This window comes from Xiphias gladius, chromosome 6, assembly GCF_016859285.1.
Source record: "Xiphias gladius isolate SHS-SW01 ecotype Sanya breed wild chromosome 6, ASM1685928v1, whole genome shotgun sequence".
Classification (NCBI taxonomy): Eukaryota; Metazoa; Chordata; class Actinopteri; order Istiophoriformes; family Xiphiidae; genus Xiphias; species Xiphias gladius.
In genome coordinates, this window is record NC_053405.1 from 13,715,768 (window position 1) to 13,734,800 (window position 19,033).

At 39.2% G+C, this 19,033-nt stretch overlaps 1 protein-coding gene across 3 annotated transcripts in view; it reads left to right on the forward strand.

Moving 5' to 3' along the window:
* The first annotated feature begins 4,351 nt into the window (after positions 1-4,351).
* LOC120790560 (arf-GAP with coiled-coil, ANK repeat and PH domain-containing protein 2-like) overlaps positions 4,352-19,033 on the forward strand; it is a 55,338-nt gene continuing 40,656 nt past the window's right edge. For all 3 annotated transcript variants that reach the window (XM_040128220.1, XM_040128222.1, XM_040128221.1), the window contains exon 1: positions 4,352-4,826. In XM_040128220.1, coding sequence (XP_039984154.1) covers positions 4,774-4,826 — 53 coding nt within the window. In that variant the 5' untranslated portion in view covers positions 4,352-4,773. The remainder of the gene's footprint in view (positions 4,827-19,033) is intronic.

The following is a 19,033-nucleotide window of genomic DNA, read 5'->3' on the forward strand; positions in this document are numbered from 1 at the left end:
GAGAAATATCATATGTACTTTTACTGTTAGCTTATCACCACTTTACGTGACCATTGTTACCTGTATAGTCTTACTGAGGGGATTACTCACTGAGCCCACTGAAACCCTGGCAACAACTCCTCCCCAGCTGGTCCTGTGGTCGTCCATCCTTCAGATTGGTCTGGAGTAAACACATGTTCTCCATCATCAAGGAAGCCCTGGACGTCGGGTCTCGGTCTTGGTTCTTCCACGTTGTCGTTAATCCTAAAGGCTGGAAAGTGCCACTTGCCTCCACTGGCTACAGCGAGTCAGGGCAAGTGTTCCATCCTCCACGGCTCCGCCTGTCACAACAAAAAGAAACATTATCTTTGATGGGCACTGCACTGCAATAATTGCGAATGATGGCTTTGACAGTACAAAAAAAAAAAGGATTACAGAGAACGAATAACCTATGACATATCATTCTTACCACAGCTGGTTGTGAAGCTGTGATTCTAGGGATCAGGGTGAGTTTGGTCCAGTGAGTTTCATCTTCTGCATGTAACTGGACTGCAGGGATCTTGAGACCTTGATCCGGTTCAGCCGTCTATACCTGAGAAAAAATAAAATCAAAATACAACAGAGTAAGTAAAATAAATAATCTGAGTCATACTAAGACTTCCAGTACATTTTTGTTAATGTTGTCATTAACTTACATTTGTCTACAGATTTAAGAGAAAAACACATTAAACAGAACAGAGTCAGTAAAATAAATCATCTTTGATCTATTAAATACATGAAATTAAAACTTGCAGGAGACTTTTGTTCATGTCATTAATAAATCACTTACCTCTGTTACAGACATCTACACTCTACTTAAAAAAACTGAGTTACTAGGATGCGTAATCTTTGAAATATCAAAAGAGCTAATGAGGTGATATTGTACATCAAATGAATAACTCTCTATGCATATCAGCCTGGCCTATAGTAAGTAACTTTATTTGTTTGAGAGTCAGATGCTCGTACTTGCCTTTTCTCCCAGGATTCTGAGAAAGGCAATAGGTCATGTGGTAGAGTATTCCCTCCTCCGTTAAGGACGAAAGGAGTATGCAAGTACAGGACACAGCTCCAGAAAACACGAGTGGACGCCTTTCTTTTGACCAGCAGAGCAGGGCAAGGACATCAGTGTTTATTTTGGGGGGGGGGCTGACCATGGTTTTCAAACGACAAGGCTTCTCCAAAATAACCGGAAAAACGTCCAAACTAATCCGTTCACTAAATGAAAGAGTGACTGAACTCAGCAGCTCTGTCCAATAGGTCCCGACACCGTTCAGACGGACTGTTTCGCTCCCTCACTCAAATTCTTCCCATTGATGTGATCTCTCGGATGCTTTCTGAGGAACGTCCGGAGATGTGGACGCGAGATTCGGGGAAATGTGATGCTCAAGCCGGAAGGACAGCGGTCTCAAATGAACACGCAATTGTTAACACGCTCCACAGCTGTCCCTGGACATCCAGCGCATCCCGTCCACCAGACAGCCACATTACACGAAGACACCGTCGCGTAAAAGCCTGTTGAGGCCACATCTTTGTGGTGAGAAGGCCTACTAACGTGATTTCAGCTGTCCACCCTTAAACTGAAAGGGTTACGCCTACGTTTATACCGAGGGAGCTGTGAATGATTTTAGGGAGATACATTGGAAAATAAATTCAAACAAACAACGTTTTACGACACATGTTTTGTTCTTAGACATATTGTTATGTTTAGTGAAATGTTGCGTATTGTGAAACGTTCTTGTGTTTTGACCCTCAGGGCCACCATTGTTTCGGGTATATACTCTGTTTTGTAACTCTTTTGATTTTCTTAGCTGTGTGGCATATAACGATTTTTTTTATTTTCCGTTTTTTGATGTTATATGACAGTGTCTCGCTCTTGCCGTCAGATGGCGCTGGTGCACAACACATCTTTCGCCCCCCGTTGGATTTCTAGTAACTCTAATGGGGCAAAGCGGGGGGGGGGCTGTGTTGGTGCAAGATTTGCCCCGCATGTTTGGTTCAGCGCGGGTTTACGGGTGAGACTGAACGCACCATCCGGCGTTTCATTCAACCGCAAAGCGCCGCTCAACGCAGGTCGCCGAGGGGCTTCCGTCCCACCGTTGGATGAGTTTACGGAACGTCGCCGACGCGCTGCTACCTGTAGGATTCGCACGTTCGTCGAAAGCCGCGGTGGAAAACAGGGCGTCTGTCTGGGCGGCGTTGACGCTAATTCCTATGGATCGGAAAGCTCCTCTCGACCGAGTCAAAGATTGCGCAGGACAAACACGGAGGGATCACTCTTGCCTGGTTTTTCGTGGTGGCTTTATCTGACACCAAGTGATATCCAGGGCCACAATCACCATAAGTGACACTGACACTGTATTATTCACTATACTGTCATGTTGGGGAGAGCCTGGATACATGACTTTGGAGTTCACTGCATCTTTTATAGGCTACTTCTACTACCTTTTCATTACCACTGCCGGGCATTTCTTTTCTTTTTTTTTTTTTTTACCATTCATTGTAATCTACTTATAAGGTGCATCGTAAAACGCAACACAATTTTTGATGTCATAAAAATGTTTGTGGTATTAGAAGCAGAATAGAGGCAAAAAACACGCACACAATAAAACGTGTTAATGTGCACAGAACCTGGTCTAATGTCAGACGGATCCATTTCAACCTATTGATGCTATTATCGATAGTAAAAAAGCAACAAAAAACAACCCACAACCAAGTAGTGGGGCCGTTGATACTTGAGGTATTGACGGTTTTTTGATTAATTTCAGTCAAGTAAATTAGCAAACAGGCATAAAGTTTTTATTAATCAAATGAAATAATTTGTGGTTCAGAGCAGATGAAGTGAAGTTACGGCAATTTTATTTATGCAGCAAAAAATTACAAATAAAAAATTTCCCCCAAAGGGCTTTACAATCTGCACAGCCTCATACTTAGATATTGGATTCGAATAAACAAAAAACTCCCCCCACAGGAGGTTGGCCAGATTCTTTTTCACATGTGGATAAAAAGCGTAGAAGCATAAAGAAAGATTATAGTTTTATAATATATATGATATAGAGAGTCTTACCCCACAAAGTTTGCCTTTGAACACATCAAGCCTCATGTTGGGTTTGTCCCAGAAACCAAAACAAAAAGGACTAAATTTATTTTTAATTGCATTTCTTATGTTATTTTATGTATTCAGTTAAATGTTCAGTGACTCAGACTTTAACGTAAAACATAATACCATACAAATACTTAACAAAAATATGTTAACATACGAGAACATACACTAAAGTCCACCTCAAAAGCTCACATAAAGCAACGTAGCCCACATCAGTGATAAAACCCTGAGTACGTCCAGCAGTCAGCATCAAATCCAGTCATCAGTGCTTCAAACAACATCACCATCCTCATAAACTTTTGGGAAAGACTAAACACCAAAACGTATATATTCATCTAAAAGTATATTTAAAAGTAGGATATCTGGACCAAGATCAATTTGGTCAGCTTAATAACATTTAGCATTTACAGCTGATGGTCTAGAGAAACCCCTTTACCCTTTTTTAAAGATTTACTAACTGCAGACTTGATGGATTAGAGAAGTCTAGTCTAATGAATTTAAATGCTAGTAAAGTGTTATACTAGAGGATGATTTTCCTCGACCTGGCAACCCAAAAGTTTTTGTCATTAATGGCTTAGAGCTGATCTGTAAAGCATTAGTATGGAATAATGATAGTAATATTAATAATAATCATTTATAAAGCCATTAATTAGAGCTTATAAAGCCTTAATAAATGACGCCTTATCAGAAGTTTTTTTGTCTCCCAGAGCACTTCATTAAAACATGTATTGCAGGTATAGGACTAACTAAATAACCGAGGGACTAACATAGTGAAAGAAGAGAAAGAAAAATAAATAGCATAAAAACCCTGTAAAGCTTACACGTGTTCTATGTTTTCGTTACTACATTCAGCTACAGATGAAATGTATTGTTTGACACAGACGCTCAGCGCAGAGACATTTGGCTTTTTGCCGGTAAATTTCGATTTTAGGAACATAAAACTTGGACATAAGAAAAAAAAATGAATTAAATAAAAATAAAAGGAAGAATTCCAGTGTCATAATCAGGTAAACAAAACCATACATTTTTCCATAGTAATGTAAATGGAGTATGTCTATGTTGTTAATAAATCGTGAGCCTTATCAGAAGATGATAAGACAAAACTTTTTTTTTTTTTTAACTGGTTTCGTAAATGACTCATCATTTCCACAAGCTCGCAGAACCGGGGCAGGATGCGCTCTGGACGGTGATCCCTCCTCCCGGTATAGACGATCTCTGTATCTGTAGTGCGTGCGGCGAAGGAAAAAAAGCTCCACTCTCCCACTGGCTGCTATGACCTAACCAGCAACCGGACGACCCTCTCTCGTTTTCGCCGCTGACCGCCGCGTCCGAAATAGTTTGCCCAGTGCGTCCCTGGCACTCACACATTCAGCATTACGGTCGTTTATGGTTGCACCGCCGCGACTTTTTACTCGTAGCTGCTGGCCCCTCGGAGGCTAGCTGGCTAGCAGTGCGGTGACAGAGTGGAGCCAGCTGGTCGGACTGAGGCAACCGCAACGTTAGCAAACAAGCTAATTAGCCAGAAGGACTCAGCCTGGATTATTGTCTTTAATAGGAGAGAGAGCGACACAGAGACAGAGACAGAGACAGAGAGAAGAGAGAGAGAGAGAGATAGAGAGCAAGTGCAAGTCTGCGGGGCCACTCACTGCGGCAAAATGAAGATAACTGTGGATTTCGAGGAGTGTTTGAAGGACTCCCCACGGTTCAGGTGAGTGCTGACAGCCAGGCTTTTGTCCCCCTTTAGTGGTTATTCGTTTATCATCGGGGGGTCCAGCTAGCTGCTTTAGGCTAATCAGCAGTAACTAGCTAGCTGTTTGCCGCCTGCTACTTTTCTATATTTGTAAGAAAGCTGGGGCCAGCAGGGGAGGCTGCCTGATGGGGGGGCAAGGAAAACAAACATTAACCCGCTGACCGGTGTGGTGGGCACGTATGTGCGGTGTCAGGCTGTTCCGGTGCCTGTGTTCTGTTTATAAATTATGTAAGGATGGAAATATGTTAAATATGAAAGCGGGAAGTCACGGCTTGTGCCAGTAGCCTTCACTGGCCGTTGTTTAAAATTTCAAGCATACAGAGGGACACTCATGGACAATTTACGCCCTGGTCCAGTGGCTCCGTCATCACGTCCGCAGTGTTTTCAAACTCTCCTGCTTTAATTCTTATAGTGTTTCATACACCAACCTACAATATACTTGCTTAAATAACTGGAATTATGGAGTCTTGTAGGTATTTCTATTGACAACACAGGGAACTCACTTCTCTCCCACCAGCCACAGTAGCTGTCAAAATAAAATTGTGAAGTGACCTATAGAGTAAGTATGTCACCTACCAGCATTCATTCAGATGAGGGGAGCACCTCTCAGGACTACAGCGAGCTATTATTTTCATGTCGATGAATCTGTCAGTTATTCTCTGATTTAACCGATTGATTGTTTGGGCTGTAAAATGGTTAATAATGGCCATCGTAATTTCCCAAAGCACAAGTTGACATTTTCAAATTGTTCTTATTGCCCGAGAGGGCTACAACTAACGATTATTTTCATTATCGATTAGCCTGCCGATTAATTTTTCGATCAACTGTCAAAAATGGTTTTAAAAAATGGCCATCACAACCTTGCGGAACGTGGCATCTTCAAATGTCATATTTCATACGCTCAAAAATCCAATTACCCAAAGATACTCATTTTAGGGGCTGGAATCAGAGAATATTTGTTTAGAGTTTTGTTTAATATTACTTAAGACGAACAAAACTCCTAGCCTTTTAAATGTGAAAGTTATTCTCGCTGAAGAAGCTGAAACCAATGAACAGTGGGTATTATTGGTTTGATGATTAGTTGATTATCAAAATAGTTGCTGATTAATTTTTTGTCGATCGACTGATTGTCTGATTGTTTCAGCTTTGCAGGGACCAGCCACAGTAGGTAGTACGTCCGAAAATGAAAACTTTCTATTCTCATAATTTCATTAGTAGTGTTTAGTAAGTATTTAGCTGCTGGTAGGACCTCTGAGTAATGGCTGGATCCACTCCAAAGTGAAAATGAGCTCTTCAGCAGTTCGGTCAGGTGGTGGCTGCTCTTGCAATGCATTCCAGGCAGCAGTGTCACTTCACAACATTTTTTTCTTCTGCCACTTCTTCAAGCTGTAGAAGCTGTGTAAAATGGGATGTTTGCTCTCAACTTCCTCCTCACTCAGTTTGCGTTTTCCAGAGATATGAGAAAGCGCCTCCCTCCTTCCTCCCTCAGCCCACGCTCCCTCTGCTGCTGCAACATCCTCTCTCACAAAAACGAGGAACAGATGTTAGAAAGTTGTTTGCAGAAGAATGAAACCTTTTTTTCTTTCTTTTTTTTTTTTTTTTTTTTTTTTTTTAAAGCCGAGCATTTCCTTTAGGACCACAGTCAGGGGTTTGAATAAAGGAAAACTTCTCAGTCAGCTGTATTACTTGAAGTTGGCTGGTTCAACACTCTGGTGATAAACACCCTTGTGTATTACCAGGATGACTGGGGTATGAGGACCTCAGCAGTTATATCACCGTTATAAAATGTGTACATTTAGCTGAACAATCTAATTGGTCTATTACTTATAAGTATTTCTTAAAAGCATGGCAGCTGACTGGTACACTTGCTGCTGTTTCAACTAGGGCTGCAACTAACGATTATTTTCACTATTGTATTAATCGCTGGGCGTATGAAATGTCAATAATAGTGCAAAAAAACCCAAGGTGACTGAGGTGACCTATTCAAATGTCTTCTTTTGTTCAACAGACAGTCCAAAACCCAAAGATATTCAGATTAGAAAGAAAGGCAGTAAATCTTGCCATTTGGGTACTAAGAACGGGAGATTATTTCGCATTTTGTCATGGTTTGTGCTTGAAAAATTAAAGAAGTTATTAATCAATTATCAAAATAGCTGCAGATTTTATTTTATTATTTTGTGGATCAATTAATCAATTAATGGACTAATCATTTCAGCTATAGTTGCAGCGTTATACGCAGTCTTTGAAGTTTGTGGTGAACAGACATTGTCTGTCTGAAAATGACACGTTTAGCCAGTGACTTTCGCTCCATAAATAATACCACTTTCCCATAGACTTCGAATGATACCTCTCCCCTGTTGATAGTCGGTCATTTATGTATGAAGTTTCATCCCTGATTATTAATAAATAAATAAATGGTAAATCAACAATGGCCAGCTCCAAAGTCTTTATTGAATTCAGGAAACTTCCAAACATCAACACCAGCATTTTAGGCTGGATGGCTCAGTGAGCTATTTGATTTCTGCAACAATACCGCAACACTGTTAAGAGGCCCTGCTTTACGCACAGAGCTGTTTTCACTTATTTTGCCTAATCAGACCTCTTCTGAGGACTCTGGCTGTGTACAAACAATGCTTGATTTACATTTCCCTGACCTTCCTGTAACTTCAATGCACCTGTTATTGGTCGAGAAGTTACACCTTCATCATTGTTATTGGCTCATAAAGTTTGTTGACCTGGCATAACTCCAGCATAGCTCCACCAATTCAACCCAGGCAGAGGATCTAGGTAGCTTCAATAAATAAAGACAGTACATGTAAAAACACACTTATGAAACATATTCGTCAGAATATTGTAAACAACTTGGAGCTAAAATGATTGGACGATTTATCACTTCAGTAATTTTACAAGCAAAAATCCCAAACATCATCTAGTTCCAGCTTCTAAACTGTGAGGATTTGATGCTTTTCTTTGTCTGGCGTGATATTAAACTGAATATCTTTGGGTTTTGAACTGTTGACAAAAAAGCAAATTGAAGACGTCACTTAAAATTTAAGGAGATTGTCATTGGTATATTTTCACTATTTTCTGACATGTATAGATTAGCGATTTATTGATTAATGGGAAAATAATCTGCAGATTAATCCATAATGAAAGTAATCCTTAATTGCAACCCGAAAGCAAATTATACAGTAGCTCACCTTTTGTTTCTGTAAAAGTAAAACCTCTGCCTCTCCTTTCTGTTCTTACTGTCTACCAATGTCACCCATCAAATATTGTCTGCACTGTTGTAAGATTTGAAAATTAATGAGACAAAAATACTGCTAACCGAGTCAACATTTGCTGTCTCATCACATGTATTCTGGTATACATGGTCAGTTCAAACTTTTCCGCCATAGCATGCCTAAAGTTTTACTACTCTCCAGCAGAAATATACAGTATATGTCAAAGGTGCTATATTTATAACTGAATTTTCCTCAGAAACCTTTTCCTTGGAGGTAGACGATTTTCTTATCAAGCTGTTTTTGTGCTGTACAGTATGTCGAACTTACTGTACATATCAAGTTGTATGTGAGAGAAACATGTAATTTGATTCAGTTCTGGGCAAACAATACTGGTGTGTGTTATTTTTGTCACTGTTTTGCTCTGTGCCTGTGTAGTTTTATGGACAACAAACATTAGATTTTTGCACCACATGAATATCAACATTATGAACACTCTCCGATCTCCTTTTAATCACTTTAGTCTAATTGGAAGCTGCTTCCCATGATCCTCTGCAGTAAGGTGTCAAAGCTAAACACATAGCCCCATCTCTATCCATATTATTATTGACCTTTGTCCTTCGGGAGAGTCATCTGTCAATGTTTCCTGACTTTTAAGTCTGCTGTGGGTTCATCCTGACGGGTTGGGACGGATTTGAGATTTTCACAGCACAGTTTTCCACTTTGACCACCATCGTTTTACTGTCATTTTTCCAACCCCCACTGGTTATGTTTAGCCAGAGAGGAGCGGGAGAGAAAGAGAGGCTGGATGAAAACATGGAATATACACCAGCGTGGAGCAGCTCTTAGTCGCTCAACATCTGTTTCCATTTTGGTGTTTGCTTTCAAGTATGTGCCAGAGAATATGGAGCCCCCAAATGTGGAGAGGGTTGTTTTCAAGTGGTAATTTGGCACACCCGTTTTTTTTATTTTTTTTAAACCCTCTCTCATCCTCATTTTAGTTGAGAAGCTGTCTTTGGTCATAAACCATGCTTTCAGCCCCGAGGAGAGATGCACTAGTGCAGAAATTATGTATTTTTGGCAGTAAACACTAGTAGCCTAGTTTTCCACTTGAGAGTAGACATTAGACTATTCTCGAGAGCTTTACTGGCTCCTCTTCAACTATGAGAGTTGAAAATTCCCTTCACAGGACTGTGGTTTTTCTCCCCACATGTACCATATATAAGAACAAATGCTGTTTGCTAATATCTGCTGTATATTTTTAATATTAAAAGTAGCAAATGTGATGTTTGTATTGCTAGTTTTAAAAACAATAATAATGACAATTTGTTTGGCCTAATTTCTGTCCAGTTGACGAAAAGTTTGAACATCTGTGGAGCTTAGATGTTATGATATTCTATTCTAAATAGGCCGTGCAAGAAAGCATAACATCAAGAGACTAAAAAATAAAACGACACAAAAGATAATGTTTAATACCTAGTAGAAATGAACTGCCCAGAAGTGAGCATATTTATGTGATTAGGAGCAACATTCCTGTCTTAATTCTCATCTTCATCTTTATTACATGATTGCTCGCTCCTGATTGGTTTTGCTGATTGTGAGCTTGGCTGAGCACCATGATGTGACGTCATTGGTCGAACACCCCCGGCTACAGTTTACCCTGAGTCACTTACAGCAGCTGTAGAGCCAGCAGATTACTGACAGTCTCTGCTAATACAGAACCCAGGGCCTGCTGAGGAGTGCTCTTACTGCGATACACCCTGATTAGTTTCCCATGGGAGTCCTGCTGCAGGCTTTTTAGCATGCTGGGGTTTGTTGCAGTTTGATTTAATTGAGCTGCAGTCAATTTCCTTTTAATGGTTATTTATAAAGGAAATAAACAGCTAATGAAATGTGAGGACTAACACTGGCCCATTTGAAATGCTACTGTGGGACACAGTTGTATTTCAGTTAGTGTATGGCAGCGCAGTTTAAAATAAATTAAAATAAATTAAAACGTGTATCAATATTTTATCAGAGCTGTGGCATCTCAAAGAAACTGTAATTTATTTTCCTGTTGAAGTTGTTCAAAGCAGAACTGAAACACCTAGTCGATTATAGTTGATTAGTTGACTGACAGAAAATGAATCATAAACTATTTTGATGATATGTTAATCACGTAAGTTATTTTTCAAGCAAATACAATCTTTGATTCGGCTTCTCAAATATGAGGAATTTTCTGTTTTTATCTTTTTAATAGGATTGTAAATTAATTATATTTAAGTTTTAAACTGTTGGTCAGACAAAACACGACATTTGAAGGTGTCCTCTTGAACCCCTGGAAATTGTGAGGGGAGTTTTTCACCAATTTATGAAATTTATAGCCAAACGATGAATCAATTAATTGAGGAAATATTCGGCAGATTAATCAGCAATGAAAATGATTGTTATTTCCAGTTGTCAGAGTATTTACTCCTGTTTAACACTGTCAATAATGTGTAAAGTTTTCTGTCATGCAGAAAAAAAATTGTTAACACATTAACCTGTTAGCCTGTTGCTCACAATCACTCCTCGGTTTTTACTGCAGATATCGAAAAATAGTTGTGACCCCCACCCTCTCCTCAGTTTGTGTTTCCTTCCTACAGCTTGTGTATGACGTAGGGAGGCTGAGGATGTACACTAAGTGCCAAATTGATGTTAATGTTCATTCATTACAACACCAGGCAGAATTTCCCAAAGCCCGTGTAAGTGTTTATCTTTAAGAAATGACCTCATCTTGTTGATGTTGTTGAAGCTTGTGCGTCTAATGGTGGGTTTTACCACAGTGGGACCCCCACCCCACTCCCCTCCCTATCACCCCTGCTCTGTTCTCTAACAATTACAGGATCTACGTCACAGCACTGAAGCTCACCCCATTCTTCATGTTTCCATCCACAGTAACAGATTCAAAGTGTTCAATTGTTTGCAACGACCACCGCTGTCATTTCAGCACAGTTGAATAAAGCTGCTTAATTTCTGATGTTAAGCTTTCATGGCAGGCTTTAGACTGTAAATTAAAAACTTCAAAGCAAACACCATCACCTTCCTAAGTATCGGGACATTACTGACAGTAAAAGCACAGGAGGGAAGAATAAATGACAAAACACTGCTGGACACTATTCAAAATCTAATTAGAAAACATTAAAGGAAAGTTATACAGCAGAGCCATTTAGCTGTCAGGCATCTAAACTGGATTAGTTATATTCATTTTGAGGTAAGCCTGCTTTGGGCAGAGTTTGGAGTTTGAAGCTGTATTATACAGGAAAATATAAATATGGGAATGGTATCAGTTCCAACAGATACTCAACATGAATCAGTTTGGGGCTGGGAAAAACAAACTGGATTATGACATAATGGCTGCAACAATTATTTTCATTACTAATTAATCTTCCAGTTATTTTCTTGATGATTTGATGAATCATTTTATTTCTCAAATGACACAATGTTGTGAAAAATGACCATTAAAATTTCCTCAAGCCCAACATGACGTCCGGACAACCCTTCATAACCCAAAGATATTGAGTTAAGCATCATGTAAAACAAATAAAAACAGCACTATTAAGGGGTTGTGACTAGATTATGTTAGGCATTTTTGCTTGAAAAAAGCAGATTAGCTTTCTGTCTGATCCACCGATCAATTAATTGACTAATCATTACAGCCCTATATGAGATTCCTCATAGATAGCAGTTCAGATAATGTACAGTGGAAACAGATTTCCATTCATACCAGCCAATGCAGAACATCTGTATTAGAAAACATCTTCCATTGAGGAGGAAAGTGAAAATATGTAAGGAGCAAGTGGTCTTTGAGTGTGGGCATATGTCTTTGAAGTGCTAAGGTCTGTGCCACATGCCCTACAGAAGACCGTATTGTGTTGGCAGCGTGAATGACAGACGTGCTCAACTACTTCACTCCTGCATGCAGAGTACACAGAGCCAGCTGGCCTGCTGCCAACAGCCACAAGGAGCCAGAGAGGTCGTAGTCTTTGTTTTGGATTATGGTCCGTGAATCACTGCAAAAGAATTAGGTGTCTCAGTTTTTATAGAAGACATTACTCTATAGTCATGGCTCTGACTAACAGCTGGGGGGCAACAAGCGCAGAAAAAATCCAGAGCTTTGTCCGTTTCTGTTGTTAATGATGGGTGGTTTGTTGGCAGTTTAAGAATATTAGTCCCCCACTGTGAAAATAACACAATTTTTTTATGCGGATGTTTACTCAAGGTAACTACAATAACACACGTTTTCATTTCTGTGAATTTAATCAGTAATTTTTTTTGATCAGTTAAGTTATTCATCAAGCAAAAAAGGCAAAACATTTGCAAATGTTTGAATTTGCTGCTTGCTGCCCCATTGTAAACAGAATATTTTGGAGTTTTTGACTGTTGGTTGAACATAAAAAGTTATTTCAGGATGCCATCTTGGACTCTGAGAAATTGTGAAGGTCATTTTTCACTAATTTTGTGATGTTTAAAATAATATTATTTTATATTATTATATAATTACATAAAAAATAAACACATAAATCTATAATGAAAACAAACATTATTTGGAGTTCTAATTTTTACTACATTGAATCATGGTGGATTCAAATATATCTATTTTTAAAAAAAAATACACATTCAAATAAAATCTCTACAAATGGACCTAAATTAAGGCAACACTAGCAGGTTGACTCCAACTTGCACTGCATTTTGCGAGTGATGGGAACAGTGTGTCATTCCCTATGGACTGTCTAGAGATGATTGGAAGCTAAGTCAGACACCCAAAGTCAATAGATTTCAAAGTAGAAAATTTCAGTGGAAAAGTTTCAGTGTGGCAGTTAGTTTGTTTAGCTTATCTTGTGGCTGTTGACAGATTGCTAGCTTACAGGTATAACTAGAATGACTGCCTCGCAGTTGTAAGCCTCCATCAACCAGTCAAGTTGCAGGAAATATGATCATAATCTCCCCTTACGTTCCTGAGCTATAGTGTTAAATAGTGGCCAGAAAAGTGTATTTGCAGAACGATATGATGTCACATTGAAGTTGACCTTTGACCTTTTGAATATACCTTTGACCACCAAATTCTAATCAGTTCATCCTTTAGTCCAAGTGAAATTTTGTGCCTGATGTAATGAAACTCCCTCCCAGCGTTCCTGATAAATCGCATTCACAGGCATGGGACGGACGTGAGGTCACAGTGACCGTGATCTTTGACCACAAAACATGTTTTTGGCCATAACTCAAGAATTCATACGCTAATTATAATAAAAAAGCACTTAATAGCTTTTTATTAAAGTCCCTCCAAGTCTTCACTACATATATTACGTCAGTCTGTACAGACATGGATGTAAACTGCAACTTAATTCTCGTAATTATTTCTAGTGTTATTTGCCAGACCAGTATAATCCAAGCAGGTGACTGTGCTCTCAGACATTCAGTACTTTTGACCTCTGTCTGGCATATACTGTCGATCAGTGTCCCTTTGCGTGATGTTGGTCGACTGAAAGAGAACTAGGACCCAGACTTTCCCTCAGTGATGCTGAGTTAGCCTCTTTCTCACTGATGTGGTTCACAAGTCAGGCTTTTTTTTTCTTCTTCTTCATGGGTTGTAGTCTGGTTCATACCACACATCTCTATTTATTTAGGACCAGTTTCACCCTCACACCCAAATAGCACTCAAAACATTATGTTTTAGTTTCCTAATTTATATGGTTCCGTGTAGTGAAAAAGCTAGTAATCACATGTTTCTGTTTTCTTTTACTTTTCTGCTGGAATTGACTCCAACCAGCCCAGCTTTGTCCCAGAGAGTCCTCTGTTAGCTGTAAAGGTCAACAAATGAGGTTGGATATGATTTCTCTTTGGTGTTGAATGACTAAAACCAAAAACTGTCTAGTCACAGCAAATGTACTTGGAGCTGCTCACACGAAGTCTGGAGCATTTACTTCTTTAATACAGTTTTCTTTGACAGTTACTTTGTTAGGAGCTGGAATAGAATGAACCCCAAAAAGCAAGGTTTAATGACACATATATGAGATTAAGGCTGAACCAATTAGTTGACTAAATCAACAAAAAAAAAGGTCAACAACTATTCTGATAATTAGTTTGTTTTTTTTAAGCAATAATGCCAAAAGTCCGTTAGCACTGATTTTAAATTTTAAATGTGAATATTTGCTGGTTTCATTACTCCTCTTTTATAGTAAATTGAGTATTTTTGAGACTCGGACTGCTGCATGGACAAAAGAAGCTATTTGAAGTAGGGCTGCAACTAACAAATATTTTTATTATTGATTAATCTTCCAAATATTTTCTTGATTAAACATTTAGTCTAGAAAATATTAAAAACTGTGAACAAATGGCAGTCACAGTTTCTCAGAGATTTGCTTGTTTTGTCTGACCAAAATTCCAAAAACTGAAAATATTCAATTAACTTTTATATATGACAAAGAAAAGCAGTAAATCCTCTCATTTGAGAAGCTGTAACCAAAGAATGTTTGGCTTTAAAAAAAAAAAAAAAAAAACTGAAACAATTAATACATTCTTAAAAATTATCCAATTAATTAATTGATTAATCACTGCAGCACAAAACTGAACAGCCTAAATTAATGAAATACAAAATCCTCAAAGAGAGTGAACTAAACTATAAGATGTGTGTGTTTATTACACCTTAATCCTGCCGGGGTTCGGGGCTCCATTCCATGCTGCAGTAATGATGCTGTTTAAAAACACCTGAAATGAAAGGGGGGCAGAAATGGCGTATCGTGACTGTTGTTTGGTCTAATGGACGGGAGTTCAGTGTGACGAGATTGTCCACGGACTACATCACGTCCGATGTTCGGCCAGAATCCCCTTATTCACAGAGCAGAATATCTGCATCATCCCGGATGTATGCTTATCATCTAGTCTATGTTATCGCATCACGTGGGCTGTTTAGAGATTGACGCCATAATGCAGTGTTTCGATGACATTGTATCACTATATTGAGGGTGTGTGAGGATGTGTGTGAAGTATTTCTGAGTGTTGTAGGAAAACATGAGCCCTCCTATTCACCGTTCGCTTTGTTAAGTGGAAGTAGAAGAAAATGGTTGCCTTAAAGTTTGGAGAAATATACGTCGGCTAAGCTTCTTATTTTCTAGTTTTCAGTTTTCTGGGAGTGTTCAGATAATCTCTGCCCTCACTGACAAAGAGCATGAGAACGATTTCTCATGGCCATCAGCACACGCTTTGATTTCTTCACACTAAAAAGATTCAGTGACTTAATGCTCAGCTCTTACTCTAGTTTTCTACACTGTTGACCAAAAACCCACTTCACTATGTTGTATCAACATAGATATAAACTGTATCTCCACGGATTATGTAGGTGAAGTATCTTGTGCTCAAATCTATACAACATAAACCATTTCTTCGCAACCTTCTTGAAAGCTCCTTATAAACTGACAACAAACCTCCGTTCTATAGCTTACACTCTTCATTATCATGTTTTGAAAACTTAGGATAAAGAGCTTTAAATGTTGTTTATCTCAAAGTTCGCGTAAACCATGTGATTTCCTTTTACATGAGCTCCATTGTGCAACGACTGAAGGACCTTGCAGTGTAAATACTGATGCAAGAGCACTCTTGTTTGACCTGCAGAATCCCAACGAGCTCAGTTGGTAGTTTAACTTTTTCATCAAGAGTGAAGATAAACAGTCAGCAGACAGCTATGGAAAGAGTGTTGGTTCAGCAGCGGTTTATCAATATCAGTTGAATTGCCAGTTTGAGTACTGCCAGTGTTTCTCCTATGTTCCCTCTCTTTTTTTTCTATTTGCAATGTATTTTTGTCTTGTATTAGTGCCATGTATGCATCACCACATATTTTCCTGTGAAAAAGAGTAATGTGTGACTGTTTCTCTCATTCTCTCATTCTCTCCCGCTTTCCTCTTCTGCTCATTATCTAGACTCAGGCAGGCTGGACATGCTCCAAGGTCAGAGCTGTGAGGCAATGGCCCAGATTTTCATTTTGCCAGGGCCCCTCCTTTTCTTATCCTCTGTCAGCACTTTCACAAGTTCACTCTGCAGCCTCAGATTTCGAGATTAGAGGGAAATAGTCATGATCATGTGGTTGCTTAAAAAGCCTGAGAGTGACTGACTGACTGACAAAGAATTCAGTTAAGCTTCCAAGGCTAATTTTTCGAAAACCATTTAATTTTTCGGGGAAAGCTGGCTGGAAGTGCCTGACCTTTTCTCGACCATCTGAGAGCTGCAACCACAGCAGGTGTTCTGCTGTTTGCTCCCGAGCAGCTACACTGATTCAGGTTGGGTAGGGTGCTTTTATCAAGGACAGAGCGACAGGTGTTTTTGAGTGTATGAAAAATACTTCCCGTGGATTGCTTCCCTCTCGTACAAACTTTAACCCAGTAGTGTGGAAAACAAGTGAGGAAGCCAGTGTGTACCTAGATGATCCCGCAGATCTGGTTACAGCGTGTATTTCAAATAATTAGATGATATTCATAGAAGAATTAGCGTGCCCCATGCTCCACTTGCTCTATCGGACAGCTTTTATTTGATTGATTTGCTATTATTTAGTTGCCGTTTGTGCAGGTTATCTGATGTCAATGTAAATACCCAATCCCTTTATTTTTTTTGGCTGAGCCAGTAATTTGGGGTTTGTACTCACCAGTGTTGTAGTCACTGCACTTATACCAGCCAAATGTCCAGTGTATGAATGTAGAAAAAAACAACAACAGGCCAAATCCTCTTGAAGTCAGAAGCTAGGACCTTTCAGCAAAACAGTCATGATCATGGGGGATTAATCAAAGAAATGGAGTTGCCTGTAGCAACTGACAAAGGCAAACTGGGCTTGTAACATGCTCTTCCACTTTTGACCAGGCTTAATGTCTGTGTGAGAGAATCAGGCTCTTACTCTTTATCCTGCTTCTGCCCTCCTTGTCTACTTAAGTCCTCAGTTCATTCTGCTGTGTTTGGGTTGCTAACAAAATCTCATAAAAACGAACAATACAGTGTTTCAACTCTGTGACACTGTTCCCATGTTGCAAGCCTTTCTCTTTCTCTCTTCTCTGTTTTTGAATTATAGAGTACAGAACATATAGAAAAATCAGTGAAGTTGATGCCAGTACACGCTCTTCAAGTTTAGGTTCATATGTATTAATCAAAACTCACAAAATGAGTAAAGTTACCTTTGCCATACAACACATCATTTAGGCAGTGTGGGTTTAGCCCCTTAGGCTGGCACCCGACATATTTGGCTAAATTAGGCTCATGTTAGTTTCTGCAGGCTCAACAGTGTGGTTTTGGCATCCACACAATTCAACCTGCTGAATGATGGAGTTGCTGCCTGTGCATTCTTTTCTGGTTAATTACACTTAGCTGCAACACCAGGTTATTTAATTCTCCTGGTAGCATAGCCAGCAACTGAACATCATAGATACATTTCATCCATGGCAAAAACTAACCAGCCCAGCTAGCTTTGAGCTCCGCTTCAGCAGTGGAGCACCACTCCCGAAGATAGCGACGACTTTGTGACTCAGTCACGCACTTAAGGAGGGCAGATTCTTGGCAGCACTGGGGCTGTCATGCAGCCAGACGGTTTGTCCCCAATTTGCATTCTGCTACTTGAGATTTCGGTACAAATATTGCAGTTCCTAAGAATAGAATACCTATAGTACCTCTAACTCAGTTAATCACTTATTTTCTGTTGCAGGAGTAATTTAAAGGTGTACAGGTTGCGTTTAGGTCAGCGTTGTATCTTGCTGATGAAGCACGACTGTAAAAGCTTATGTAAATAAGACAAATGCAATTGAACATGTAGATTTCATCAGATTACAGAGTAGAAGAATTTGTTAGTCTAAAACTACCGACCACAGACAGTACTTTACAATACAACCCTCTTCACATAAAATCCAACACATCTCAAGCTGTCCTCGACTCTCAAGGAATGTGTTCATAAAATAAACAAAATTATTTAGGTGTGTTTACTGTAGGTGGAGTAAGAACAGAACTCAGATCAAATTTTATGATCGAAGCTTTTAGTCTTGTGCATTTTGTTAAATGAATGTAGGTGACATCATAATATTATTTCTGTTGCTTAGTATACAATAAAATAAATAATAAAGTCATAGTATACTAACAGATAGTAAGTAAATAAGACTAAGAAATTGACAAAACACTTTTGATGCTCAATTTTAAGGACATAGTTTGCAAAGTACTTGAAACAGACTGGGTTTTTAGAGAGTAGACATAACCATGTTCTATAAATCTCTTCTCTATATGCAGTAAAAGCTTTCTCTACATGTATGTGGCAATTCCTCATTCCGACATCCATTATTGAAAGTGCACATCTAGTTCAATCAGCCTCCTGTTTTTCCCTGACAGTGACCAGATGTTGGCAGCTGTCAGTGTGATACCATACTCAAGAAGAAACAGCTGTAGGGGATCGGGTGAATGCCATCCACTGCTACTGCGGGCTGTCTGCCTTAATCCCTTTGCTCTATAAAGACACATGACACACACGCTGCCACACTCACAGTTCTGCATGATATCTTGTCAGTTTTCCCTTGACTGGAAATAGTGACATTTACGTTCAGGCTTTAAACTAATGTTCTTATCTTCAGTGATTTACACTGAGGGCAACAGCATAACAAGCCTAAAATCTGGATGATCAGTTTTACCAGAAACAAACAGAAAGGGAGTGCTCCAGCTGCACCACTAGATGTAAACCTTTCCAATGTTCCCATTGTGTAAACTTGCATTTCTACAAATTATTACGGCTAAACTGTTTTAAATGTGGAACACGCATCAGCTTAGAGCCACAAGTAGCTGTATGATAAAACTGTGTGACACAGCACTGCTTTTCTCTGCTCTTTACTGTTGTATCTTCAGTCATTTTTTATAATATATGAAGTCCAACAAACATTTTCTTTCCTGGCTCTGTCCTCCACTGTTCATCTC